The 24,036-nt window shown below is 54.0% G+C and overlaps 2 protein-coding genes across 5 annotated transcripts in view; one reads left to right on the forward strand and one right to left on the reverse strand.

Moving 5' to 3' along the window:
* Positions 1 to 6,848, reverse strand: PEX16 (peroxisomal biogenesis factor 16). Its single transcript, XM_053944586.1, has 11 exons — positions 6,670 to 6,848; positions 6,490 to 6,525; positions 6,189 to 6,265; positions 4,800 to 4,933; positions 4,400 to 4,506; positions 3,848 to 3,928; positions 2,748 to 2,900; positions 2,331 to 2,403; positions 1,927 to 2,046; positions 1,653 to 1,717; positions 1 to 530 (listed from the first exon to the last, which is right to left on the reverse strand). Exons 1-11 carry the CDS (start codon positions 6,824 to 6,826, stop codon positions 472 to 474), a joined length of 1,062 nt encoding a protein of 353 aa, XP_053800561.1. The 5' UTR covers positions 6,827 to 6,848; the 3' UTR covers positions 1 to 471.
* LARGE2 (LARGE xylosyl- and glucuronyltransferase 2) overlaps positions 6,538 to 24,036 on the forward strand; it is a 23,837-nt gene continuing 6,338 nt past the window's right edge. Inside the window, exons 1-3 of one of the 4 annotated variants that reach the window (XM_053944579.1) lie at positions 6,538 to 6,679; positions 12,408 to 12,568; positions 23,723 to 23,896. In XM_053944579.1, the coding sequence (XP_053800554.1) occupies positions 23,779 to 23,896 (118 nt within the window). In that variant the 5' untranslated portion in view covers positions 6,538 to 6,679; positions 12,408 to 12,568; positions 23,723 to 23,778. Of the gene's footprint in view, positions 6,680 to 6,889; positions 6,963 to 7,345; positions 7,391 to 12,407; positions 12,569 to 20,443; positions 20,468 to 23,722; positions 23,897 to 24,036 lie in introns of those variants that run through there. The other 3 variants (XM_053944580.1, XM_053944581.1, XM_053944582.1) reach the window with 3 other exon arrangements.

Consider the following 24,036-nt stretch of genomic DNA (forward strand, 5'->3'; position numbering starts at 1 on the left):
TCAGTTCTCTCCATTCAGTCAGTTTATTTGAGAGACAAATCCGCTCCAAGCAGATGGGCCAGGCATGGCCAACACGAGCAGGTTGTGGGTCAACCTCGGCACCGTGACATGTGAGACAGTGCTCTCCAAAAAACCACTACACTGCCTGGCTTTATTATAGCACAGCTGTACAAAAGAAGAAAAAATCAAGTGCTTCTAAAAAGAAGTTGCCCCATCACCATCACTGCAGCCACAGAATGGTCCAGAGAAATAGGTGGCCAGGGTCTCCCTACACATTTAGTGTCCATCATTCACGCCTAAATCTGTTTAAAAAATTGCCTACAACCCTCTCCCTGCTCTGCAGAACAGGAACTTCGCATTTATGATTTAACTGAAAATTAGACGTTATCAACATCCTTCCCCCAGCCTGCTTGCCCTCCTTAGGAATGTCCAGCCATGATTTGAGCAGTGAGTAATCATCTTCTTTTCTTATCAGCCCCAGTTATAGAAATAGATTTTCTGCCAAGCAGGCAAGTAATCCATCAGTGGCCCTGAAACAAGAGAACAGAGGGATCACACATGGAGAAAGGCAACAATTTCAAGTTGTGTGTCTATGGGGTATATCCCCCACTTCTCATTATGATCCAAACAACCCCAAATCTCCACTTACACAACTCAGATGAACCCAAGAATAGAACAGTTACTTCTGCCAAGATGTAAGGCAACACTGCAGTGTGGTGCTAGAGATCAGAGCAGGACCAAGAGGGGTATGAAACATTTGTCAGCATGGCCATGGTGTGGGACACCAACCACTCCCTCACAGATGACATGTTCAAACTGCAGTGGGAAAGGGTACAATGTGCAAGGGGAAAACCCACATGCAGAGAGTCAGGAGAACACTGCTGTGACAGGGAAGAAGGAAGATAACACAGCAATGGTGAGCAGGTGCAAACATAGAAGCATCTGCTGTAGAGTGAAAATGCTTATATTGCACAGAGCTTAATGCAGGCTCCAAAGCCTCTCTGAAATCACTAACTGGAGGAAGTGGCTCCTGTGCTAGCCAGTTTTGTGACCTCCTCAAAGAAAGGTCAATCCCATGATGCCAGGCTGATGTAATGTCACATCACTGCCATGAATCACTCCACAAAAGGATTAAACATCATCAGGGGAAGAGCGGAGGGAAATGAAATACTGGCCTATAATAAAGGGATCCTCTGGTGAAGAACTAGAACACAGACCTGATTTAGCCCTTTGATTTACAATCAGTTTCTGCCTGGTTCAATGCTTCCAGGCTCCCATTTACCCCTCATGGTCACACTGCAGACTAGGGATCAAGGAAAAGTGTTCAGAACAGGGCTGCAAAGCTGGGACCCTGGTATACCAGCTGGGATGCAGAAAGGAAGCCCAGGAGAACAGGCCTAGGTGGCAGACACCGAGCTCTGCAGCCTCAGGGCACACAGAGGTTTACTACTGTCATCAAGCCAGGAAGCAATTATCTTTTCCTTCAGTATCTAAAAATTACACAAGCATCAACACAGGGTGCTCTAGTGCTAACCTCTCTAGGGACTTCCCAATTCCTTCCCCAGATTGGAAACCAATTGACAAATGTTCCTAACTGCCCTCATTTTTCTTCACCAGACAGAAATGGGGTTATAACAGTGGGACCTGCTTACGTGTGATGAAGCCAACTCCAGGCACATAATCAGCCAACAAGCGCAGGAGGAGGAGGATCCTGCCCCTAGAAAGGGAGAGAATATGAACAAGTCCAGCTGGACATCTTTTGCCCCAGCTGTTGAACACACAAACAGCAATGGCAGCTGTTATACAAAGGCTCAGATTAACCTGGTCACAGGCACCCACACATCTTCAGATCTACTCACCCGGTCCCCTGACGCTATTTCAGTTAAAAGGGAAATTTTCAGCAAAAGCCCAGCAAGGGCGTCTTACTCTGAGTATCGGTCATAGAAAGGAGATCTCAGCAGGTAGTACAGCAGTAGGATGGTTCGTCGTCTCAGCTCCGCCCGCTCTCGCCTGTTCAGGTCTTTCAGATCACTCAGCAAACTCAGACTGGAAGGAGGAGGGCAGAGAGCTAAGTCACAGCAAAAGCAGCCAGCAGGGAAAAGAAAGCGGGTTTCTAAAGCCCTCCAATCTCAGCTCCACGCAGAGCAGCCCACACCAGCTTAGAAGAGAGAGCACTGTAAGTGTTGTAGAAGATGTGTCAATCTCCAAGCTAAAGACCACTCCAGGTGCATATTTCTCTCAGTAGGGTCTGCCCAGGACTGGGGAATGGGGAAGTGTGATGCCCAGCCACCACCAAACCAAGCACCAGAAACACTCTTCATCAGACTGACCTGGAGATGTCCAGGACTGCCGAGAGGAGCCAAGGCTTCCATGATCTCTGGCCCCACACTCCTAAACTCAGAACTAGGAACACACAGTCAAGGAATGAAAAGATGACAGATTCCAAGAGGCACGCAGGGAAGTGACCCCCTGCGTACCCACAAAGCTCTGCCAAGCGCAGGTGAATACACCCTAAGGCAGGGCTGGGAGCCCCGGGGAAAAGGGCTGGAGGACTTGCACCCACAGCTCTAGTGGCTGAGGCCAGCCACCGAAGCGTAAGAACGGGAAGAGGTCCGAGTCCAGTACCCAAGCACAGCCGCGCAGGGAGCAGAGCCGGCGAGGCACTGCCCTGCACCCGGGCCGAGCCCGCAGCACCCTCTGCTGGCACCCGCGAGCGCTGGGAGCCCGCACGGAGAAGGGCAGGATACGGTGGAGCAGGGGGCGGGTAATGTAGATGGATTCTGCGATGGTTTCTTGGAGACCCAGAGGAGTGGGAAGCTGGTTCATCTCCTCCGCTCTTCGATTCTGCGATTCCTCCCTCTGCTGGGGGGACCCCCAGTGCCGCGACTGCAGGGACGGGGCTGAAACAAGCAGGTCTGGTTACTAACACAAATAAAAGCTTTGTCCCAGCTGGAAACTGCGTATCACATGACTGCTAGCTCACTCCACCTGGCCCTGGAGCCCTTCACCCCTGCCCTCGGTTGGATGGGGAGAAGAATCAGAAAAAGGTAAAACTCCTGCATTAACATAGAACAGTTTAATAATTGAAATAAAGTAAAACAACAAAAATAGTAACAATAATAACAGTAATGAAAAGGAAGATAACAAAACCCAAGAAACACAAGTGATGTACAACCACTCACCATCCTCAGACTGATGCCATCTCATTCCCAAACAGCGACTGGCCCCTCCCAGCCAACTCCCACAGTTTATACAGTGGGCATGACGTTCTATGGTATGGAAGATCCCTTTGGCCAGTTCAGGTCACCCATCCTGGCCATGCTCCCTCCCAGCTTTTTGCGCATCTCCTCGCTAGCAGAACCCAGGAAACTGAAAAGTCCTTGACTCAGAGTAACCACTACTTCTCAACAACCTACACTATTAGCTGTAATAATGTTATCAAATTATTCTCATACTAAACCCATAACTCAGCACTGTACCAGCTACCAGAAAGAAAAATAATTCTATCCCAGCCCAAACCAGGACACCTTCCTATCATGTTTCCCTGCTTTCTTGCACTGTGAAGGTGTGAAAGAGGAAAGCTTGAAGAGGTACTTGTAAGATCCATGCTCCTCAAAGCATAACCATGATGAAGAGCTGTCTCTGTTGCATGGCTCACTTGGGAAAACACAATTTAGTGCTAGCCTTGCAGTACATCTCTGGTTGCTTTGATACCCCTACCTATCCACAGTGGGCCCAGTCAGTGGCAATATATGTTCCAATACCCTTTACTGCTCACACCCATGTCATCTATGAAGGCACAGAGCAGGAACAGCTCAGGCTGAAAAACTTAGGTTCAGTTACTTACTGCTCTGTAGAGAGCGCACAACACGGCTGGAACGCCTGCCAACATAGGTCTGATCCTTCCCTGAGGAGTTGTCTTCCATGCCTGCAGAAGGAAACAGCCACAGGGGTCAGGCTTCAAAGCAATACACTTCACACCCCAGGGCTGCCACCAAGAAGAGCAGATTGAAAGGCTGATTTAGTGCAAACTGAACCATTCTGCGGGGGCTAACAGTAGGCAGTAGGGTAAAAAGGTAAATCTGCCTGACAATTGCCCAGGTCTAGGGCCTCTTTCCTCATCACTAGACCAGGGCACGTGCAGCCTGACTCATGGTTCAGCCAGAAATTCCCAGCTTGGACTTTTCCATCCCTTCCTTCCAGATAGTAGGACAACCCTGCCACCAAGCTAACTCATCCCCTGCAAAGGGTGTGAAGTTGAACACAGCTCAGCCTTGAGTAAAGACACCTTATGGCTCCATGTGCTGCACAAGCCACTGCTCTGATGAGTAATTCCAGCAGGACAAGACATGTGGCTCAGCAAGGCACCAAGCCAATGATGACAACACCACAGGCTCACCTTGAGGGTGGAGAGGCTGTTGCTTCTCCCTGTTCAGTGGCACAATGGGAGGAGACATCTGGATGCCAGCTTTGTACCACAGCAGGAGCAGGAGACGAAGAATGGCTCTGTGAACAGACATGTGGAAGTCTTCAATACCAGACTATGGAGCTGGGTTCCCGTTACACTGGAGAGATGGCTTCTACAGAAGAGGGAAACACTCCGGTCTCCTCAGAGCAACTGGCAAGGTGAGAGATGTAAGTGCTCCCTTCTGTGGCACAGAGTCCAGTGCACCGTGAAGCTCCAAATCCCCCCAGCCTAAGAGACTGGCAGCTCAGTCCTGTGTGGGATTTTTTGGAGTGCCCTCCAGGTCCCCATTCCGAGCACACACTGCCCCTTCCCCTCTGCCCGCAGCACTTACTTAGCCAGCTGGATGAGGACAATGATGGTCCACCGGCCCATCTCCCCCCACACCCTGGCTGTCCCCATCTCTGCAAAGACCTCCACGCATTCTAGTACACTCAGCCAGGTCAGCAGCTTCTGCTGGGGCAGCGACTGCAAAACACAGAGGGGAGGAGGGGGACAGGATGCAGGTTCTGCTCGGGAGTTAAAGATGGCAGAAACACAGCCCAGTCTGGTGGGACCCTCAGAAATAAGCACCAGATGGCCTTGGAAGTCACAGCTCCAGAAACAAAAAGCAGTGTCTTCACTGCGGCTGAAGCCTACACACAAGCCCACCTCTAAGCAGGGGCAGACTGAGACATCACAGTATCACATGGAGTTTCTACTCCAAAAACAGGGAGAACATCACATCTGTGTTTCATATTGCCTCTACCCCAACTGACACAGCAGGATAGCCTCCTGGGTTGTGGCACTGTGCCTGAGCTCCACAGCAAAACCCTCTCCTCCTCCTCATCCCGGAGCTGAGACACAAGACAACCTCCTCTCTGGACAGAGCTGATGAGGGAGTGTACTTGGAGTAGAGGGAAGGGAACCCAGAGTCCACAGCTACAACAGAGCGAATGTTGGCTGAACACAGCATCAGACTAGATTTCAGGCATGAACCCCAAGACAGTGGGTTCTCTTCCAGTCTAGGTCTCTGCTATCCATGTGGGAACTTACTACTGCTGTCAACCACAGGGTTTGATCCATTGAGAATAAAGACAATACAAGTGAAATTCTATTCAATTTTAACCAGGGAAGCAAATCTTGTGCATTTCTGTTTGTTACACGCCTGATGCTCCATTCGGGGAACTGCCGACACCCAACCCACACACTGGGCAGGTTTGTAATAGAAGAGCCTTGTCTGGAGAAAAACAACCTCTTCCCCATTCCCCAAAGGGTTTAACAATGCTGGGAGCCGGCCTGGGGCTCATGCAAGATAGACGTAGTACCAAGGCGCTTACATTTGTTTTACTCAATACACTATGCAAAGGAAGAGTCTGACAGATGGTATCAAGAGCTTCAGTGCTCCAGAGCCACTGCTGTGTAAACAGCAATGGTTTATTCATCAACACCTCTACCTAGCTCAAGTTCTGAGCTTCTCAAAAAAGCCTGTGGAGCTTCTGGTGCAAGTTAGGGCCTGATTTCTGCGGCCCAGGGAGTGCTCTGGCCACGCCTCCAAACCAGGAGCTAAGGGACAGCGCTGCTATTTTACTTGCATTCAAAGGTTGCCTCTGGCTTCTCCATACCTGACCACAAAGTGAGGCCACAGCAAAGACCTGTTAAGCTTCTACAGACACGCCCTGAAAGCTCCTGCAAGGAAGAAAGCATGTGTCCCAAATCCTCCTCCCACACGCTCCAGCCTTACCACTGGCAGGCTTTCCTGCAGGTCCTTTCGGAGAATCCAGTCGTTTAACAGCACTAGGAGGTTGGAGGCAGAGTACACTAGAAAAGTAAGAGAACAGTGCAGAATGGATGCACAGAAAGTAAGCCACATAGGCCCTGCTGTCTCTGTCCCCGACAGGGGATGAGGGAAGAAGGGCAGCAAGATGTGCAGACTCCTCCCAGGAGCTGCCCGGGAATGCATGGACAAAAGCAGGGCTCGGGGAGCAAGACCCGCATGCACCGGGCAAGGGCACAGCACCGGCCCCGACCCGCTGCCCACCTACCCAGCTCCGACAGCGCGTGCGAGTCCGAGAAGCGACCTGCGAAGGGAAGAGAGCGGCTACAGCGAGCGCACGGAGCCGGGGGAGCCCCCACTCCCCACTGGGCCCCGGTGCCCGCACCCCCCCCGGCCCACAGACCCCGGCCGGAGGGAGGAAGGTTCGCCCGCCTCCCCGCTCCCGCACCTGGCAGCAGGTAGGACAGCCCCCGCACGGTGCCCTCCAGCTGGGCCGTGGCGGCCGGGTGCCGCCTCACGTACTCCTGGTAGCGCTGGCACAGCAGGCGCAGCCGCCACACCGGGCCGGCTCCGCGGGCACGGGCCGAGGCCGCCGCCGCCGCCATGGTGCCGCCGCCGCCGCGCTGCTTCCGGGGCCGCCCCCGCCGCGCCCCGCCCCGACCAGCCGAGCCGGGCCGAGCGCCGAGCGGGCGATGGGCGGCGGGGCGGGGGTTTGAAGGAGCGGCGGCGGTAGCCGGGCAGGTAAGGACGGGCTGGGGGTGTCCCGAACGGGGATGCAGTTGCCGCTGGGTGAGGAGCCGGGGTGCGGTCAGTTTTGGGGGGCTGCGGGAAGGAGTCGTTCCTCGAGCATTGCGGCGGGCGGGGGTCTGCCCACGCGTGGGTCTGGCGCTCCGCGGCACGGCTGCAGGCGGTGTGCGGGGTACCGGCCGTCCGTCGGGGGCTGCTCGGGGCAGCTGCCGGGGCTGGCTGCGGCACCGGTAAAAAGTTCCCGGTGGTGCTGGGGAATGAGAGCAGGCACCGGGAGCGGTGCGTGCCCCTTCGTCACCCGCCGGGGAGCGGCGTGCGGCAACCCCCGTCCCAGCCGGGGGCTGCCATGGGCACCGGGTCGCTACTTGCCCGGCAGTGGGGAACCTCGCTTTGCACCTGGCGAGGGCTCTGCGTGGAGAAAGGTGAGGTATGACCGAGGAGGCAGGGACAGCCCCGCTCCGCTCGGGGCTGAACGGCCCGTGCCCACTCGCTGCGTGCGGAGCAGGGGAGGTGCTGCCCTGGGGGCACGGAAAGGTTGGGGGGCCTCGGGGACGGGGCTTTCATCCTCGCGTCCGTGCATGACAGTGTCTGTCCCCGCCCGGGCCCGCGGGAAGCGGAGCGGGGAGCAGAAGGGCGGCGGTCGGGCCGTGCAGTGGGGGGTCTCCTGGAGCCCACGCGGGACTCGCGCGGGCTCCGCTGCGCTCAGTTTGCCGCACTAGCACGGCTGTCCCCGTTGGCAGGCGGGAGGAGGAGCGGGGCCCGCCTGGCTGCAGCCTGTTGCAGAAGTGGCTCCAGCCTGTGCCCGGTCCCGCGACCTTCCTTCCGCCGTGCCGTGCCCTGCCCCGGCTCTGCCTCCCGCTCAGCCGAGGCTGCTGGCCAGCGCCCCTGCCCGTAGCCGGGCCTGGCTCCGCACGCTGCCCGGGGCAAAGATCGGCGGTGCCCGTGAGCTAGGAGGCGCTTCGTGGCCTCTCGGGTGCGCACAGAGCTGGGCCGAGCCGCCCCTCCTTCCTCCTGTCCGGTTACCTCCGCACAATGGGCACAGTGTGTGCCTGCGGCTTCCTCGGCGGGAATTACAGTTGCATGGGCAGGCACTTTATCCTTCCTGATCTCTCCTCTTCCCCCGAGGGTTTGTTTTCCAGCAGGCTGAGTTCAAAAAGGGCACGAGACACCGCTGGCAAGCAGTCTGGCGCTAAACAAACCTTTTTAGTTAGAATCACATGGAATAGACCCAACTTTCTATTCACATGCAGTGCTACCTGCGAGTTTCTCTGAATTTCACGGTGGCTGGGCTGCTACTGTAAATGCAAAGGCAGGTGAGACAGCACCGGAAGCCTGTGACAGAGGTTTCCAGCACAGCTTACTGGGGTAGGTGTGTGCTGCTGGTGACTCTAGGGGCATATCCAGTGCAGACTGCCAGAGCTGCTCTCCTTCAAGGAGATGCTCTAACTCTGCCAGACGGCAATCTGAGAGCTGGCTGCCTAGGAGACTGCCAAAGACACCTTGTCTTCAGCCAGAGGTGAAGCTTGATGCACAAAGTCCTTGGGCTACTCTGAACAGCACAGCTAGATTCTGTCCCTGAGTAAGGAGCATTTTGGCAGATGCTTTCTCTTCACCCCTTGCCCCCAAACTCTGTCCCACCAACTGTCATGTTCCCTTTTGTTCATCTCCTGCTTGCAGCAATTGAGTTTGGAGGACAGTTTGAATAGTATCATGCTGCCTTTTTATGGTAAGTATGTTGCAAGGGAGCACCAGGTGGCTTCTTAGAGCAGCAGCAAGTCCATGGGACTGGGCAAAACCTAAATTGCCTTGGCTTATGGTGCCCATGGTGAGTGTGGTGGCAGGAAGTGAAAGGCTGGGTTGAGGGACAAGTTTCTCTCTTGACTGTGCCCAGAATGATCTAGGAGCAACTCTTTCCTTAGTGCTTACTGCCAGTCTGGGTGCTGAGGGCTTGTGCTTACTGGAAATCCACTGGCAGTAGCTGAGGCCAAATAGTTCCAAGGCTCTGATGATGAGGGGTGCAGGCTCAGCAATAACAGTAAGAAAAGAAGCAAACCAAAAAAAAAAGCAAATGTTCTGCCAGCCCATCTGTGGGTACAGTGCTGAAGTCCAGCTTGCTTGGCTGCTAGTGTCTTGCTCTTTGCTCAGATCCATGAGACCATGCCATTTCTGGGAAGCCTGACTCCAGGCACAGCACTGCCGCGGGTATAAGGCAGTTCATCCTAAGTAAGCCTCAAAACATGTCTTTCAGAGTGCTGGGATTTTTGTACAGTACCTGCCAGGGTTGGAGCTGGGGAGCAGGATGTGGGAGGATACACTCAGAATATTGATTCTTGGCTGTGTCTTGGGAGATGGGTAGTTGAGGTGGGAAGTGGATATTCTCCCCAACCTTATCTTCCTGCTGACCTTCCCCTACCAGAAGGGAAGTTGCCTGGCAGTATGAGGTCAGGGATGTGAATCTTTTTGGTTGTGGTTGAAAGTGAGCACTTGTGATGAAGAATGAGATGGCCTTTCTGGCCCTGTCTCTTTTTAGGGCATGCCTTTCTGCCCTTTTCAGCTCTCACACCTTGGTCTGGCTATGTATTTTCTTTGCTTCTGGATGAGCTCAGCCAATACTTTGGGATAGCTAGGGATAAATTATGACTTGCTCCAAATAACCTGTAGATGGAGGCATGTCCAGGGAGTATTTTAGTCTCTGTTACATGAACCCTGCCTAGACTGGAAGGCCTTGTTCACTCATGATATCCCACTGGAGGCCAACACCTTTCAGGAGAGCTACAAATCTCTGTCCAAATGAGGAAACAAGGGCAATGAAGCACACCATGCTCTGAGCATGGCAATGCTGGTGGTGGCAGCTTGTACTTCTGATCTTGGAAAGCCCTCCTGGGGTCTGGAAAGGTAACAGCTGGCAGGGGAAGCTGGTGGTGTAGTACCTAAGTTCCTGAAGTATTGCTGACAAGTCTGTTACTTGAAGCAGTAGTCTGACGGAAAGGGAAATGCAGGTCAAACAAGCTTAAGGGGCCTTTTAATGTGTGTTTTGACTTGGAGGCATTTTGTTGCTGTTCTCTGTCAGGGTGCCCCTGCCCTTCCCAGCTTAGCTCAGACTTGGCATCTCTGGAGAAAGACTCTTTTTGGCTTCCCAGGAGGAACAACATGTCTGGCAATGTGTGCAGAGCCCTGCTGTGAGATACTGACTGCCTCCTGCCTCCAGATGCCTTTTCCAGAAATCCATTTAGAGCCACAGATTGTTACTCAGATAACTGCCTTCCCTGATTCATTAGCAATGTGTAGTCTCTCCTGTAATACTCAAATCTGCCTGTGCCAAAGGCTGAAAGGGAGAGGCCATGTCTTTTAATAACCATGTGATGCAGTTGGAAAAAACTTTTGGACACGTAGTTCTCTGATGGCCTGAGTTGATGGAAACACTCCAAGGGAGAGATACAACTGGGCCCTGAGGGAGAGGGCACTGCAACTGGGCACTGAGGGAGAGGGTAGCTGCTTGTGATTTCTGACCTTTCTTTCCCCCAGCATTACCCTAAGCTCCCCTGACCCCACCTGGAGAAGGCAGCAGACCTTGAGATCAGTCCCAGCACGCTGCAGATCTTGCAGGTCCTGTGTGTGGTGCTGTGTAAATAACTGCTGGTGGCTGGGTTGCGGCCATATGATGTGGGTTCCATCCTGGAGATGAGGCTCCTGCCATGTCCGAATGGGAACTCTGCTGTCCGAGATGCTGTGGTGGATCCCAGTGGACAGTGCTGCTGTGTAACAGGCACATATCTGGGTCTCCCCACTCAGTATTATCTCTGCTGAAGGGACTTTGCTTTTCAAACTCTTTGCTGTTGAAAGTACTCAGTGTTGTTGCCAGCAGCTTCTGCTTCCTAGCCCAGGTGGAGGGACTTGGCTCTTACCTGCTGAACCGGAAATATAAAGCTCTGGTAGCACCTGGGCGAGGGCTGTGGGCTGTATGCCAGAAGGGTTTGGCACTCTGGTTCATAACCTGTTCCTACTGCTCCAGAAGTATCCATCTCCTGAGTTTCCCCTCGTAGACCCCTTTGGTTTGAGGTGGGAGCTGATCGATCAGGACAAGCAGAGTGGGGATGATGGAGGAGACAGGTATCTGTTTACTGACATGTGCTGTAGGGTCCATACATGTCCTCTCTCACTGGCTGCCACCTTGTAGCCAGAATCTGAGGGAGACTCAAAAAGCAGAAGTTTTGTTGGGCCTTGTTGCTGAAGAAGGGTTTTGCTGAGCACTGCAGTGCCGTACTTCACTCTTAGAACTGCTGGATTTCACTGTTCAGGTTGCAGCTGTTGTTACTATTTTTTTTCCAGCCCTTGTTGGGATTGATGTCACCTCCCTTCTGTCATATTGTGCTGTGCCAGGCTGGCCTGGGGTTTGTTGTGGCTAGAGGGGTGCAGGAATACAGCACACTGCACACTTGTTTCTCTGTTTGGCCTTTTAAAACAGGTGGGATAGACCAGACCCATGCTTTTACTAGGTTTTTACCTGCTTTTAAGATCCTGCTCCTGCTGCGTCTCAGAGGAATGATGTGTGGATTGAGGGTCTTTAAAACAAAATTCCCAGTTCTTCTCCAATTCTTTTGCCTCAGCATATTAGTAGGTCTGTTTTTATGTTTTGGGCTTTCTCCTGATATGGAGCTAAGAATCCTCTAGCCTCCTGGGAGAAGGGCTTATCCATTTCATCCTGCAGTTGTGGAATGTGTGTGCCCAACTCTGTGGCAGTTGGAGGAAAGGGGTGCACTGGAAAGATCCCAGCAGAGGAAGAGGATTTCCTTTGAGGAGGAGTAACATGTGCAGACTGCCGTGCTCTCTTCAGCACAAGTTGCATGTGTGATGTTTTTTGCCTGCTTTCTCTCTCTTCTGCCTTTACTCCTTCTCTCTCCCTGTGTGCATCTATTTGGATAGACTCTCTTAACTGCCATTATGGGGCTGCCCAAAGCATGTCATGGGGGCTCAGGTTACTGGACAAGATAGTTAATCCCTTTATTGCCTCACAAGTTAGATACTTGCTGCTGCTATCATGTTTGGGAGGGTGCCAGAAAACTTGCATCCCTCCCCCAGCTTCTGATGCTGCTGAAGGATTGGTGTGAAGACTCACTTGTGTTGCGATGGAACATGGTGGCTGTGGCTTTGCCAGCAATTTCGGGGACATGTGTACAGTCCTTCTTGCGTGGGTGGGGAACTTGCAAAGGACAGTGCAGTGAACTGGAACTGGGATTATACAGCATGCAGGTAGTCATTCTCCCCTGGGCTGTCTGGGTAGCCTTGGGTGACACTGAGCCATGCTTTGTGGCAGATTAGAGGATAGGGACAGGACCAAGGTGTTGGGTGCTCTTATCTGTGACTCTTGGATGTGCAGGGGCCTGTCCTTAGAGCTCCGTTATGCAGTAGCTCTTCACGTGACTGTCTTTTGGGTTTCAGGTGACAGCATGCTCCAAAACTCTCAAGTACAGCTGAGATGTCTTATCTGCCCTTCAAGCTGAGAATCTTTGGTTAGAAGGGGGTCCTCACAGGCGCCACCAGGCCGTGCCGACTTCTCCAACTGTTCCTAGCGACTCCTGCAACATTGGCAGCCTTCAAAGGTTAGTCATCATGTATGTTAAGTAGATGGTTTTCATGTGGTTGCTCCCTTGCTGTTTTAGTGCTTCTAAGTCGGTATACAGGGGATAATTGCATAGCAGAAGGGCTTGGCTCTGTGGGTATTTGGGACCTGTGGGAGGCTCTGGAGACAACACTGACACTTGCAAGCCCCCATAGCCCAGTTTTCTGGAGGGAAGGACCAGATTATCCACAGCAATCCTTTGAATAAAGTGTGATCCCATCTTTGTGGCTGTTCTCCTGAGTGTGCATGTCTGGATCCTTCTCCCCAAACAATACTATGGTCTATTGCTTATTTCTTGCATAGTGTGCAGTAAGTCACTGGGACATGGACTGAGGAGCTGCAACAAGTTCTCTGGGCCAGGGAAAATGGGAAGACCCCCTTCTGAAGGCTGGGAGCTTGTGCTGGCATTGTTCTGTCCTAGCAGCTTTTTTTCCCTCTGTCTGTTACATCAAGTATTTCTTTGGGGCCACTGTTCTCAGTGGCCACCTCTCTCCCCCTGCCCCTCATTAGTGTAGGGCTTGGCATGCCAGCAGGAGGGAGCCTCAGCAATGTCTATGCCTTGATCGGATTTGTCAAGGCTCCTTCCCTTTTCTTCCTGTTCATTGAGGTCTGAAACAAAGCAAACAGAGGAGAGGAATTCCAAAGAATAGGAGTGAGGGAAGAGAGGAACGCTGGAGTGACAGGCTGCCCCTGCCCACACATACCCCCTGCCTTGGTCTGGTGGGGCAGAGCTGGTGGCAGAGCATTTCAGGAGGTGAGGCCATTCCTTTGCTCTTCTATTCCCAGCTCTAGCACTAGCTGTCTTTCTCCCCATGCTGTGCTGTGGGGCTCCTATCCTCACTGCTCAGATAGCTTCTGGAGCCTCAGGCTTGCTGCCTACTCTGCACGGGCACGTGTGCCTGAGCATAGCTTGAGGGAAGCAGGGCATTATTTGAACTGCTTTGTTTGTCTTGGGCTGTGCTAAAAGGTTTCCCTTTTTACCTGTGTCAGGAAATTTTCCCCTGCCAAGTAGATTCAAAGAAGCCCGACATGGAGCTGAACATCCTGCCTGGGTGCCAGGGCAGTGAGGCACTGGCCCCTCCCCACCATGGAGCCAGATAAGTGCTGGAACAAGGCCCTTTTGTGCAGACAGGTGTGTGGAGACAAACGTGCTCTGGCGCTTATACTGTTTACCAGGAGGCAGGAGACTTGGGAGGGGAGTCATGGCCAGCCAGAAAAAGCTGCCACAGGTAAAGCTTTGTCCAGTCTGATAGATCTCCTTGCTCCCTCCTTTGTCATCCCCAGGCCATCACGCAGTTTCCCCTTCGTCCTGCCCCTGACCTTCACATAGATTGGATCAGGGAAGGCAATAGGATGCTCAACAGCCCCAGAATAAAGCACTTGAGGTGAAATACATCCCTGCTAGTAACACCCTCCCCTTGCATTTAAGCTGCAAGGAACAGCCTTTAAGCCACAGTCTCTTCTTTCCTTTCCTTCTTCCTCCTTGTTCTCTACCTTCTGGCAATCTTTGCACTCCATAGTTTAATTAAAGAGCAGAGCAAAGTGCTTAGACTCCAAAATGTGCAGATTAAGGGGTTACTAATCCTCTTCCTCAATGGGTGCTCACATCCTGTCCAGCCTGTTATCAAGCTTCTGTTCCCTGAGTGGAAACTTGGCCAAACTTGAGACCTCTACCTCGCTTGCTGCGCTGAGGAGGAAGGGCGAGGGGTGACAGGAGAGCCATGGGGGAGAAGCAAAGAGAGTTGTGGGCTTACAGAATTCTCACACTGGGTTTGTAGTCAGCACTGGCTATCTTGGCTTTTTGTGTCCTATCTTGTTTTGGTGCTCCAGGAGCAATAAAGCAGGGGTTTGGTGGTTTTCCTTTGGTTTTTTTTTTTTTTGTTTTTTTTTTTTTTTTTTTTTTTTTTTTTTTTTTTTTTTTTTTTGAGTGCCATCTTCTTATTCTGACAAAATAACCTTTCTGTCAGAGGAAGCAAATGCTTCCCTTTGTGTGTGTGCTTGTGTGTTTACTTGCTGGGTGATTTGGTTCAGGTGTGTGCCTTCCCTTTGCATACACCCCTCTCTTGATTTCCCAAGAGTCTCTTCTGTGCTCTTATTCCCAGCGTCTGCCCAAATGCTGCAGCACTGCTGAAAGAGCAGTGCTCCCTCAAAAGAGTGGGAGGCTGGTGCCTGGCAGTGCTGCATGAGGCTGGTTGTATCCTCATCTGGGGAGGCTGAGATCCCTTTATAGGACATACAGTGTCAATGAGAAGGAGAAAGTGGAGTATTTGTGGATCCAGATGGAGGCAGACTGGTGCAGACTGGGCACTGCACAGAGGTTGCACTTCTGTGGATTGCAGAAGACGTGAGCTTTTGTCCTCAGCCACTCATGTGCTGCTTGGTTGAATTGAGCTATGCTGTTTCTTCCCTGCCTTTGTCCTTTGGTGTGCAAGTTCACAGTTTAGCTCAGCAGTGTGAGAAGCCCCATGGACAGGAACACAAGGAGTAGCAGGAAGGGAGGAGGGCTGGTAATGGGTTTGGATGTTGGGAGTATTCTGCTTTTCACTACCTGGCTTTGGGAACTGCCTCCCCTCTGGGATCCACTTCCCCTGCTTTTTTGGCTTTTGTCAGTTGCTACCTCATTTCCAGTTTGCAAGATGCCCTATATGTTTTTTTTTTTTTCAGGTAAATTTTGTGTCTTAGCCTGGACAACAGTTTTTTTCTCCAGTGTTGTCAGAGCCTCTTGGCAACGTGCAGGTTTCTCTGTAGCTCAGAATCACTTCTGGTCATACAAAATACCCAGGGCACCCTGAGTGGATGGCACTATTGCTGCTTGGGTTTTTTAGAGCCTGCCTCATTCTGGTTTGCTATTTATAGTGCAGTTGTTCCATTCCTGTGTGGATGAGCTCTGCTTTCAGCCTCACTTGGGCACTGAGGGCATTGGTACCAGGAATAGCTCTGGACAGGGAAGATGTAGGAGTGGCTGCTTGAGCACAGCTCCCAGTTTGAGCTAGTCCCTGTGGAAGAGGTACCGGACTGCATCCATGAGCTCAGCTGCTTTTCACGCAGAAGAGAGAGATTGCCTTTCCTTGTTGGTCAGTGCCTTGTGTGTGCCTGGCTGCTGGGCTAGAGTTTGGCATTGTGAGAGATGGAATTTGGAAGAGTTGCTCCAGTGACTGATACTAGCAGGACTAGTGAGGGACCGTGGTGTCACGAGCCGATGACATGAAGCTGTATCAGCAGAGGATTAGGTTGGTCATTAGGAAAAATCCAGAGGGTGGCTGGGCACTGGAATAGGCTCCCCAGGGAAGTGGTCGCAGCACCAAGCCTGACAGAGTTCAGGAAGCATTTGGACAATGGTCTCAGGCACATGGTGCGATTTCTGAGGTTGTCCTGTGCTGAGCTGGGAGTTGGATTTGATGATCCTTGTGGGTCCCTTCCAACTCAGGCTATCCCATGATTCTGTGCAGGGCAGTTGGCATGGGAAGCCCTGCTCCTCGCATGTCCTCCAAGCACTGCTAGTGACCTTGTGTGTCCTGAACTGCTGCCCACTGGACAGGTGGATCCCTTGTGGTGAGGTACCGGCCATTCCTTGCACAGGGCCCTGCTCTCCTCTCCCCAGGGAATGTTTGCTAACCCCGAGGGAACTCAAGCTAAGGCCTGAAAGGAGCCTGCAGCACAAAAAAAAAAAAAAAAAAAAAAAAAAAAAAAACACCACCCTCCTCAGCATTGCTGCTTGGGCAGAGCTGCTCCAGCCTTTTGGCTCATGATGCTCTCAGCTTGTCTGGAGACCAGAGCTAGACAAATAATTAATTGCTTGATTTAGTGCCCAAAATGAAAAGCTGGAGGGAGAAAAACTCAACACAGACAAATTTGAGAGACCCTTTATCTTTTCTTTTAAATGCAATGTAGCTCAATTACAAACAAAACAATGCAAAATGAGACTTTTTTGCTTGGAAAACAAAGCATTTTGTTCTTGTCCAAAACTTGTAATGAAGGAGCAAATAGCTCTGAGCTGTCTGGAAACTGCAGTTTTCAATCAATAACTATTCAGCCAAAAACACTTACCAGTTCTGCTGGTAACAATGAACAGCAGGCACCTGACAACCTGGCTCACAGCCGTGCCCCTGGCACCTCCCCAGAGGTGGATGGTGTTGTAGCTCTTGTGAGCTTTTCCAGGTAGAGTGCCAATATGGGGTTGTTGGAGTCCCTTTGTCTCCTTTTTTTGGTGTAATTAACCTAATTAATTTTGCCTGAGATGGTGCAGACTCGACAAGCACGTGTAGGGGCTAAGTCTGGCCTGTTGTGCTGGGATATGGTCTTCCCTTGTCCCACCAGGGAGCACCACCTCGTGCAGGATGTTCAAGAGCATTTCAAGGGAGCCAGGGGGATGTGGGGTTAGTCCCTACCCATGGGCACTGCTAGTTGGAAACTTGGGGTATCAGGACCACACAGGATGAAACTCCCACCCCTTGCTGTATTGGCATTTTGACTGCTGGGTGTTCCAGCTGTGCTGATGGCAGAGCTGGAACTGGTGGAGGGCATGCTGGAGGCTGACTTGGAGAAAAGCTGGAGCTCCTGGCTGCTGACCCTACTCAGCTCTGACCCCAGGAACTGTTGCAAGCCCGCAGCAGTGAAAGTGTCACGAAATGGCAAGGTGAACAGGTATTGATGCCCATAGCACATCCGGAGACCAGGACACGGTGAACTTAATGGATTCAGAGCTGGCCATTAGCTGCAGCACAGACATCAGCAAAAATGCAGATAGTAGAAACCTAATCCCATCAGAGAGGAAGGGAGCTGGAGATCAGCCCCTGTTGCTGCTCCTGTTTCAAGAGGCAGTTGGGGTCCTCCTGCACAGTGCCTAGGTCTTCGTCCCTCCTGTGCCAAGCTGTGCTGGCCAGGAAGGCATGTGGAGATTTGATTCAGGACTCTGTGGGCCCTGTGTCTGCCTTCTGGCTTGAGCTTCACCAGGCCCAGAAAAAGGCCAGTGTTGATATTTCACCTGCTGAGTATCCTCTTAGCATCAAATGACTTGTAGTCCAGGGAGGTAAAGCTGGAAGCAGTGTGTTGAACACCTCCTCTGGGAGTTTCTTGGGGTCCCTTCAGCTTCTTCTTGGGTTTAAGAGGAATGAGAGCACTTGGGGACTGTGTTGCTGTCTGGGTGGGCCCCCTTTATTTGCCTGAGAGTTGTGGCAAAATGCAGCTGCCCAGCTTGCACATTCTGCTGTGGCACTGCTCTCCCCACGTGTGCCCTGCATGCCCTCTGTGGCTGACGCTCTGCCGGGCAGCTGAACCCAGTGTCTGGGTGCAGGCAGGGAGACTGACCTGCAAAAGTAGACTGTGTCTAGCAGGGCCTTGTGATCAAAGTCCCCGCCAAGAGGAGCTGCTTCCCTAACACATTCCTGGGTTTCAGACATGAAGAGGTAAGCAGCAAGGCATTCCTGTCAGTTGTCAGTCCCAGCCTGAGCTTGCTGGGTTTCCTCTGGAAACAAGGAAACAGTATGGTGACAAGAGTCTCTGCTTCAGCAAAGCTTGGAGCTTCAACACCCTTCAGAGACTTTTAGCTCCTCTTCCCCAAGTGCTGTGGTTCTGCCAGAGAAGAAGATGGCTTTTCAGTGTGACCTCTGCAGAATAAAAAACTGAACTCAGAGCGGCAGAATTGTGTGTGTGGTAATCTTATGGGCCTGAGAAGAGCTTGATGTTTGAGACTGAGCTGTACCTGAGGCACAGCTGTCTGTTGTTCCAGGAGGATCCTTTCCAGGATTTTCTCAGCAGCTTGGTGGTGTCTGGGAGCAGTGGAGAGATGAGGATGCTTCCTCCTTTTATAGAATGTGTTGGTATCCAACTCTGTGAGTGCTGCTGAATCCCACCTCTAGAACAAGGTGACTCTTTTGCCAGAGGTTGCTCTTTCCAGGGAAATACAAAGGTGAAACTCTCACTTAGGGTTTGCTTATCATAAGACTGGGGAGAGAGGGATGGCATGGTAATCCGGAGCATGGGGTTTTAATCTTGCTCTCCTGGCCAAATTCCATTCCGCCTCTGTAAATTCCTGCAGCTACCCTGCTCTGCACTGCCTGTGTGGTATCTGCCAGATGGCACAGCCCCCCTCAAGCGGCAGCATTTCAGGCATGGGGAGCAGGACAGGGAGGTGACCCTGAATCATAAGGCACTTCGTCAGATGGGTGCTGCAATACACACTTTAAAGGTGATCTGCTGAATGAGGAACCAGCCTGTCCCCTCCCTCTTTGTAAGAGCAAAAGTGATTGTCCCCGGTTGCCTCTCTTCAAAGTGTGGTGCCTTTTCTGAGTTGCCAGTCTGGCTGTGCAACTCTTGTCGCAGCTTTTGGGCCCTTTCTCACCTTCTGCAAATCTGGGAAGCTGTTGTGTTGGGCTTCTACTGAGGCAGTCTAAGCAGGTCAGCTAAACTGTCACTCTTCCAGAAATGAGACCTGGGAGAAGAATTTGCAGTTTGTGTCACCTACACCTAGGTAAGACAACAGGCACCATAGCTCCATGAAATCACTCCTCTCCTGGCTGCCCTGCAGCTCTTTACTGGGAACAGCCAGGCTACCTCTTCAGTCCTCTGGCTTGGTACCCACAGATAGTGTAGTTGTGCCTCACTGTCCCTCTGTAGATTCACATTAGCTCTAGAAGAGACAACAGGCTGAGACACCCACCCTATCATGAGCCATGAAGCCAAATGTGATGTTGAGGGAAAACAGAGCTGCTCCCCTCTGTGTTTTCAGGGCTGGAGAAAACATGGTAATGTGATGGCAAAATTTCCACTGCTAGCTCTCCCTAAACATTAACTGCTCACCTGATTATTACTGAGCCGTAGAGAGTAAAGGCCATTCAGGCTGAGTGATGGGGCCTACAAAGAAAAGGGAATTTCCTGCAAAAGAGTGGATCTTGGAAGAGCAGAGTGCCAGCACATAGGCAGCTCTCAGGGGGAGCCTGGGGCAAGCAAAGTGGCTGTACTTTCCCAGGAATGAAGGTTGCTTGTGCGTGGAAGGGTGGCCGGCATTGAGCCAGCTTTGGGCTCCTGCCCACGCCTCAGAGGTTGGTGTGAGCATGCACTGGTGTTTGTGCAGCTGCCCAGCTCTGCTGGCATGACATTCCCTGTCCCCTGGCCATTGCCCTGTTGTTACGGGAGGCAGGGTGTCCCAGGCATGAGACAAGACCTGGGTCCTGCCTGCCCCTTCCCTGGTATCCACCCTGGTCAGCTTCTTCCAGCTAGAGAGGGGACAGGGGTGCCTTTTTCCCAGTGGCTGTATCCCCCGATCCCTGCTGAAGCAGGAGGTGCTTGCTCCTGGGAAGAATGTGGGGGAGGGAGGATAACCTGCTGTGAACAGCACTTCTGCACCGCACCCGCGCTGGGGTTGGAAGCCGGCAGTATTGGGAAACCTCTCGTCTTACTGCTGGCTGCGCTTGTCTGGTGAGCAAGGAGACTGAGGAGGGAGGGTGGAGAGGCCCCATGCCGTGACTGCAGGGACGGGTAGAGCCGGGAGCTTTACGTGTTGTGCCATGGCTGCTGGTACCTGCTGTGCCCCTTGCCAAGGAGCTGCTTCCAGCCTTGCCCTCCGCTTGCTGTGCCTCTAATGTTTCAGAGGAATGAGGAGGAGAAGCTGTGTAGCTGCCTTCTGGTTTGTCATCTTCACCCCTGTGAACACCCCAAAAATGCCCCTGCTGTGCCTGTGCTCCCCAGCAGCCTACCTGTTCCTGCCCTGGCTGGGTCTCAAAGCACTCGCTCTCGGTGCTGGGAGCAAGCAAGGTATGGTGGCCAGGACAAGCGTGTGGAGAGGCTGTGGAGGTCAGCTGGAGCACGAGGCAGTTTCCTCTGCTGAAGCGGTGCTGTTGGCAGTGGGCTGCAGGAGGTCTGGACTGCTCCCAAAGCACGGGTAAGCCCTGCGTGCCACCGCCTCAGCTGGAGCACATGATGGATACCGTGGGGCAGGGGCAGGACGGTTCCGGGAGCTGAACAAGTGCCCGGGGCGGCTGGGGGAGCAAAGGGAAGGAAGGGCCCCTGCCCTGGGGAGCCGCTGGCTCAGAGGAGCAGCAGGGCAGCCCCGGGCGTTTCCTCTCCCTGCCGGGGCAGGGCTGGGCTGAAGGGCGCTGCTGAGGAGCCGCTGCCTGTTGTACCGGGGCTCTGCAAGGGCAAGCAGGAGCTGCCCGAGCCGGCAGGTAAGCGTGCCTCCCAGGGCAGCCATCTGGGTGCTGCTGTGGCTGCGCGGGCAGGCCGGGGCGCGCCGCGCCTCGCCTCACCTCACGCGGGGCTCTGGGGTGGGGGCAATTTACATTGCATCGCAGTGCTGTGCAGGCGCTCCGCATCCTAATCCTCTGCCTGCTGCCGCTCCTGGCCTTCTCTCACCGCACCCGGCCCCCTCCACACGCCCGCGGTACTGGCCACCCCCGGTAAGGGCTTCTTCTGCTCCAGCCCCGGGGCCGGCGCGGTGGGGACGGGGGGAGCTGCAGGTAGAGCCTCTCTGCATAGTTAGCATTCCCAGCCCCGGCCTCCTGCTCCGCCTTCCACCATCCTGCTCACTCCTGGTACACTGGGCAGGTCTGGTTGTACACTGCACCCTTTCAGTGAACCCTGCTCTTCTGAGCCAGAGCAAGGATGAGACAGCAGGGGAACAGTTCCTTCCCTTTCAGATCCACGCTGGGGCTTGCACTCTGCTAAGTTGATGGGCAGTTACTCTGATGGTGGCCAATATCTCCTCTCTGGGTAGCAGCAAGGTCTGCATCCCACTCTCACCATATTTACATCCTGGGTAGGCCGTGGAGCCGCTCTTTCCCAGTCATGGGGAGAACAGGTGGGCTCTGCTGCCATCCCAAGGGCCCCAAAGATCTCTCAGTGAGGACAAAGTCTTCTCCACCTGCCACAATAAAGGAGGAAGCAGGTGCTAGGAAGGGGGTAGATAATCCTGATGCTTCCTTTTTTCACTGTGAAGGAGGGATATTGAGGCCTGGGAGTAAGAAGGGAGCTGGAAGGAGGATGAATTCCTCCCAATTTACTTTGGGCAACTCTGCGCCCCTGGCCCCCTGGTGCTGGGGGCTCTCGCGTAGAAAGCAAATTTAATCTCTTGTTTTGTTTGTTCTTTCTTCCTCTGAAAGGGGGGGCTGGCGGGGTGTGCGGGGGGAGCTTGGGTTTGAGAGCGGGGAGGAGGGGGAAAGTGTCAGATCTAGAAGGGAGGAGTAAAGGGAGGACAGGGAACGGCAGCCCTGGGAGGGAGCAGTAGCAGTGGGCTGCCAGCCGGCTTGGGAGGCGCCAGGGAAGGAGGAGGCGAGAGGCAGGTAAGGAAATCAGCGCCTGGGGGGAAGGCAAGCAGCCAGGTGAGGAGCAGGACAAGGGGTGGCCGGAGGGGTGGGGGTGTTATGAGGTGGGGATGGATGGATCCTTGAGTGCCTCTGGGAGAGGCTGTGAAAACTGAGTTCCTGCTGGTCCCATCTGGTCCTGCAGAATTGCCATCCTAGTAGTGTGTTCCCATGCAGGCCGGGGACAACGGAGTACCTTTCCTGCAATGAGGGGCCATGGGGGCAAGTGGGAGTAGGACGGGTGCTGCTGTGTGCCATCACCTTCTCTCTCCTTTGTTTGTGCTAAAGTTGCTTCCCTGCCCCTCAGCCTCCCCTGGGTGCTGCTGACTTCCTTGGCCTTTCCTCACCATGCCCCCCTTCCATTCCCCTCCAGCCTGGCCTGAACAGCCCTCCAACTTTGTGTGAACCTCGGCATGTGGGAGACAGGCTGGCAGCAGCACGTGGAGATCTCGCTATGTCCAGCATGGCCCGTGGCTGTGGCAGGGAGAAGGGGTGCCTGGGCCTGGTGTGTTCCATGTGTCAGCTCCCCGTTCCCTGCCATGCCTGTGCTTGGCCTGCTCTGTAGAGCACAAAAGCAGGTCAAGCCCGGGCCTGGCTTGCAGGAAGCTGTGATGCCAGTAGACACCTTCTCTGCCAGGAAAAGGGGTGCAGCTCTCTGGGGCCGTGCCTACTGCCACGGGAGCTCAGCTGTATCTCCAGTGGGCTGGCGTGGCCATGCTCCCTCGGGCTGGCCATGCCCCAGCCCTTCTGGAACCTGGGTATCCTTCATTGAGAGTGGATGAGGCTATCCGTCTGCAATTCCTCCAGCGGGCTGGAGCTTGCACCCGGCCCCAGGGGCCGCGGGGAGGGCCGGGGGCGGCGGTATGTGTTCTGCTAGGCTCCAGCCCCCGCGGCCCCACGGGCATCTGCACATCAATGGGCTCCAGCGGGGTGTGTGCAGGGGGAGCAGACCCTAATCCGGCCCATTCAGCCCGAGGGCAGCTTTTGTTGTCCAGATGTTGCTGCGCCGAGGGCGCGGAGCCGCGGGCAGGGGTGCAAGAGCGAGGGCAGGCTGCGGCGGGGGGCAGGGGTCTCCTTCCCCGCGAGGTTTTTGCCTCCCCGGGCTCCTGGCCCCGCGGGGTCCCGGGCGGGAGCAGGGTTCTGCCCGTCGGGGGAGCGTCCCGCCGGCGCAGAGGAATGAAAGCGCCGGCTTTCATGTAACACGCGTGGCAGAGCCGCGGCGGGGTCAGGAGGCTGCCCCGGCCGCCCGGTGCTCTATTGCGGCCGGGGAGCGGCTTTCACCGAAGTGTTTGGGGTTTCCCCATCGAAGTGTGCGGGCGGCGGCGCTTGAGTGCGGGAGTTTCCCGAGCCCCCAGGCCCTGCGTGGGCCGCGCTCCGGCCGAGGCGCCGGGGGAGGGACCTCGCCCCTCCCACAGGCAGGCTGCGGGACCCGCCGCACAGCTCGGGAGGGCCTCTTAGCATTATTACCTCTCCCCTCCTCTGTGAGCCCTAGGCCTGTGGGATGGCAGGGAGCAAGGCACAAAGCTGGGGTAAAATCTCTTGGAAGCCTCCTTCCTATCCCCATTCCTCTCCATGTTTGAGATTCCCACCCCCTCCCCCCCCACCACAGGCTCTGCAGTCCAGTCCGGATGGTGGGACAAGTCTTGGGGGGGTAAATGTTCCATCATGGGGAGGAGTGTGCTGTCTGGAGAGGCAGTGGGTGTCTGTTTTGCTGCTTCAGTTGCCCAGGTACTGTTTTGGAGGGAGCAGGTGATGGAGGATGTCCTGCTGGGGAGATTTTGGCACACCTGGGTGAGGGCTACTGGTGAGATCTCTCTCTTTTCCCCTGTCCCTCACAGGCTCTAGGATGCCAGGGCCAACCGGACTCGGGTTGCCCACCTGATCCTTGTGGCCCATGTCCTGCCAGCACATCATGTTGCGCTCCTGGCGCATGAAGCTGAAGTTGCTACTCGCCACAGTGACCCTGGCCATTCTCCTCTCCTGGCTCTATCTCTTTGTGGGAAGCCTCGAATGTGAGTGAGTCCTTCTCATCCTCCTCAGATCAAGGGGCAGTCCACAATAGAGGGCGGGCAGTGCTCTGGCTATGCAAGTCACTAAAGGTGTATCTGACTTCAGGACATCTCCAGGGACATCTCTGGAGATCAGGAGAACA

The sequence above is a fragment of the Vidua chalybeata genome, chromosome 6 (assembly GCF_026979565.1).
Source record: "Vidua chalybeata isolate OUT-0048 chromosome 6, bVidCha1 merged haplotype, whole genome shotgun sequence".
NCBI classification, from domain to species: domain Eukaryota; kingdom Metazoa; phylum Chordata; class Aves; order Passeriformes; family Viduidae; genus Vidua; species Vidua chalybeata.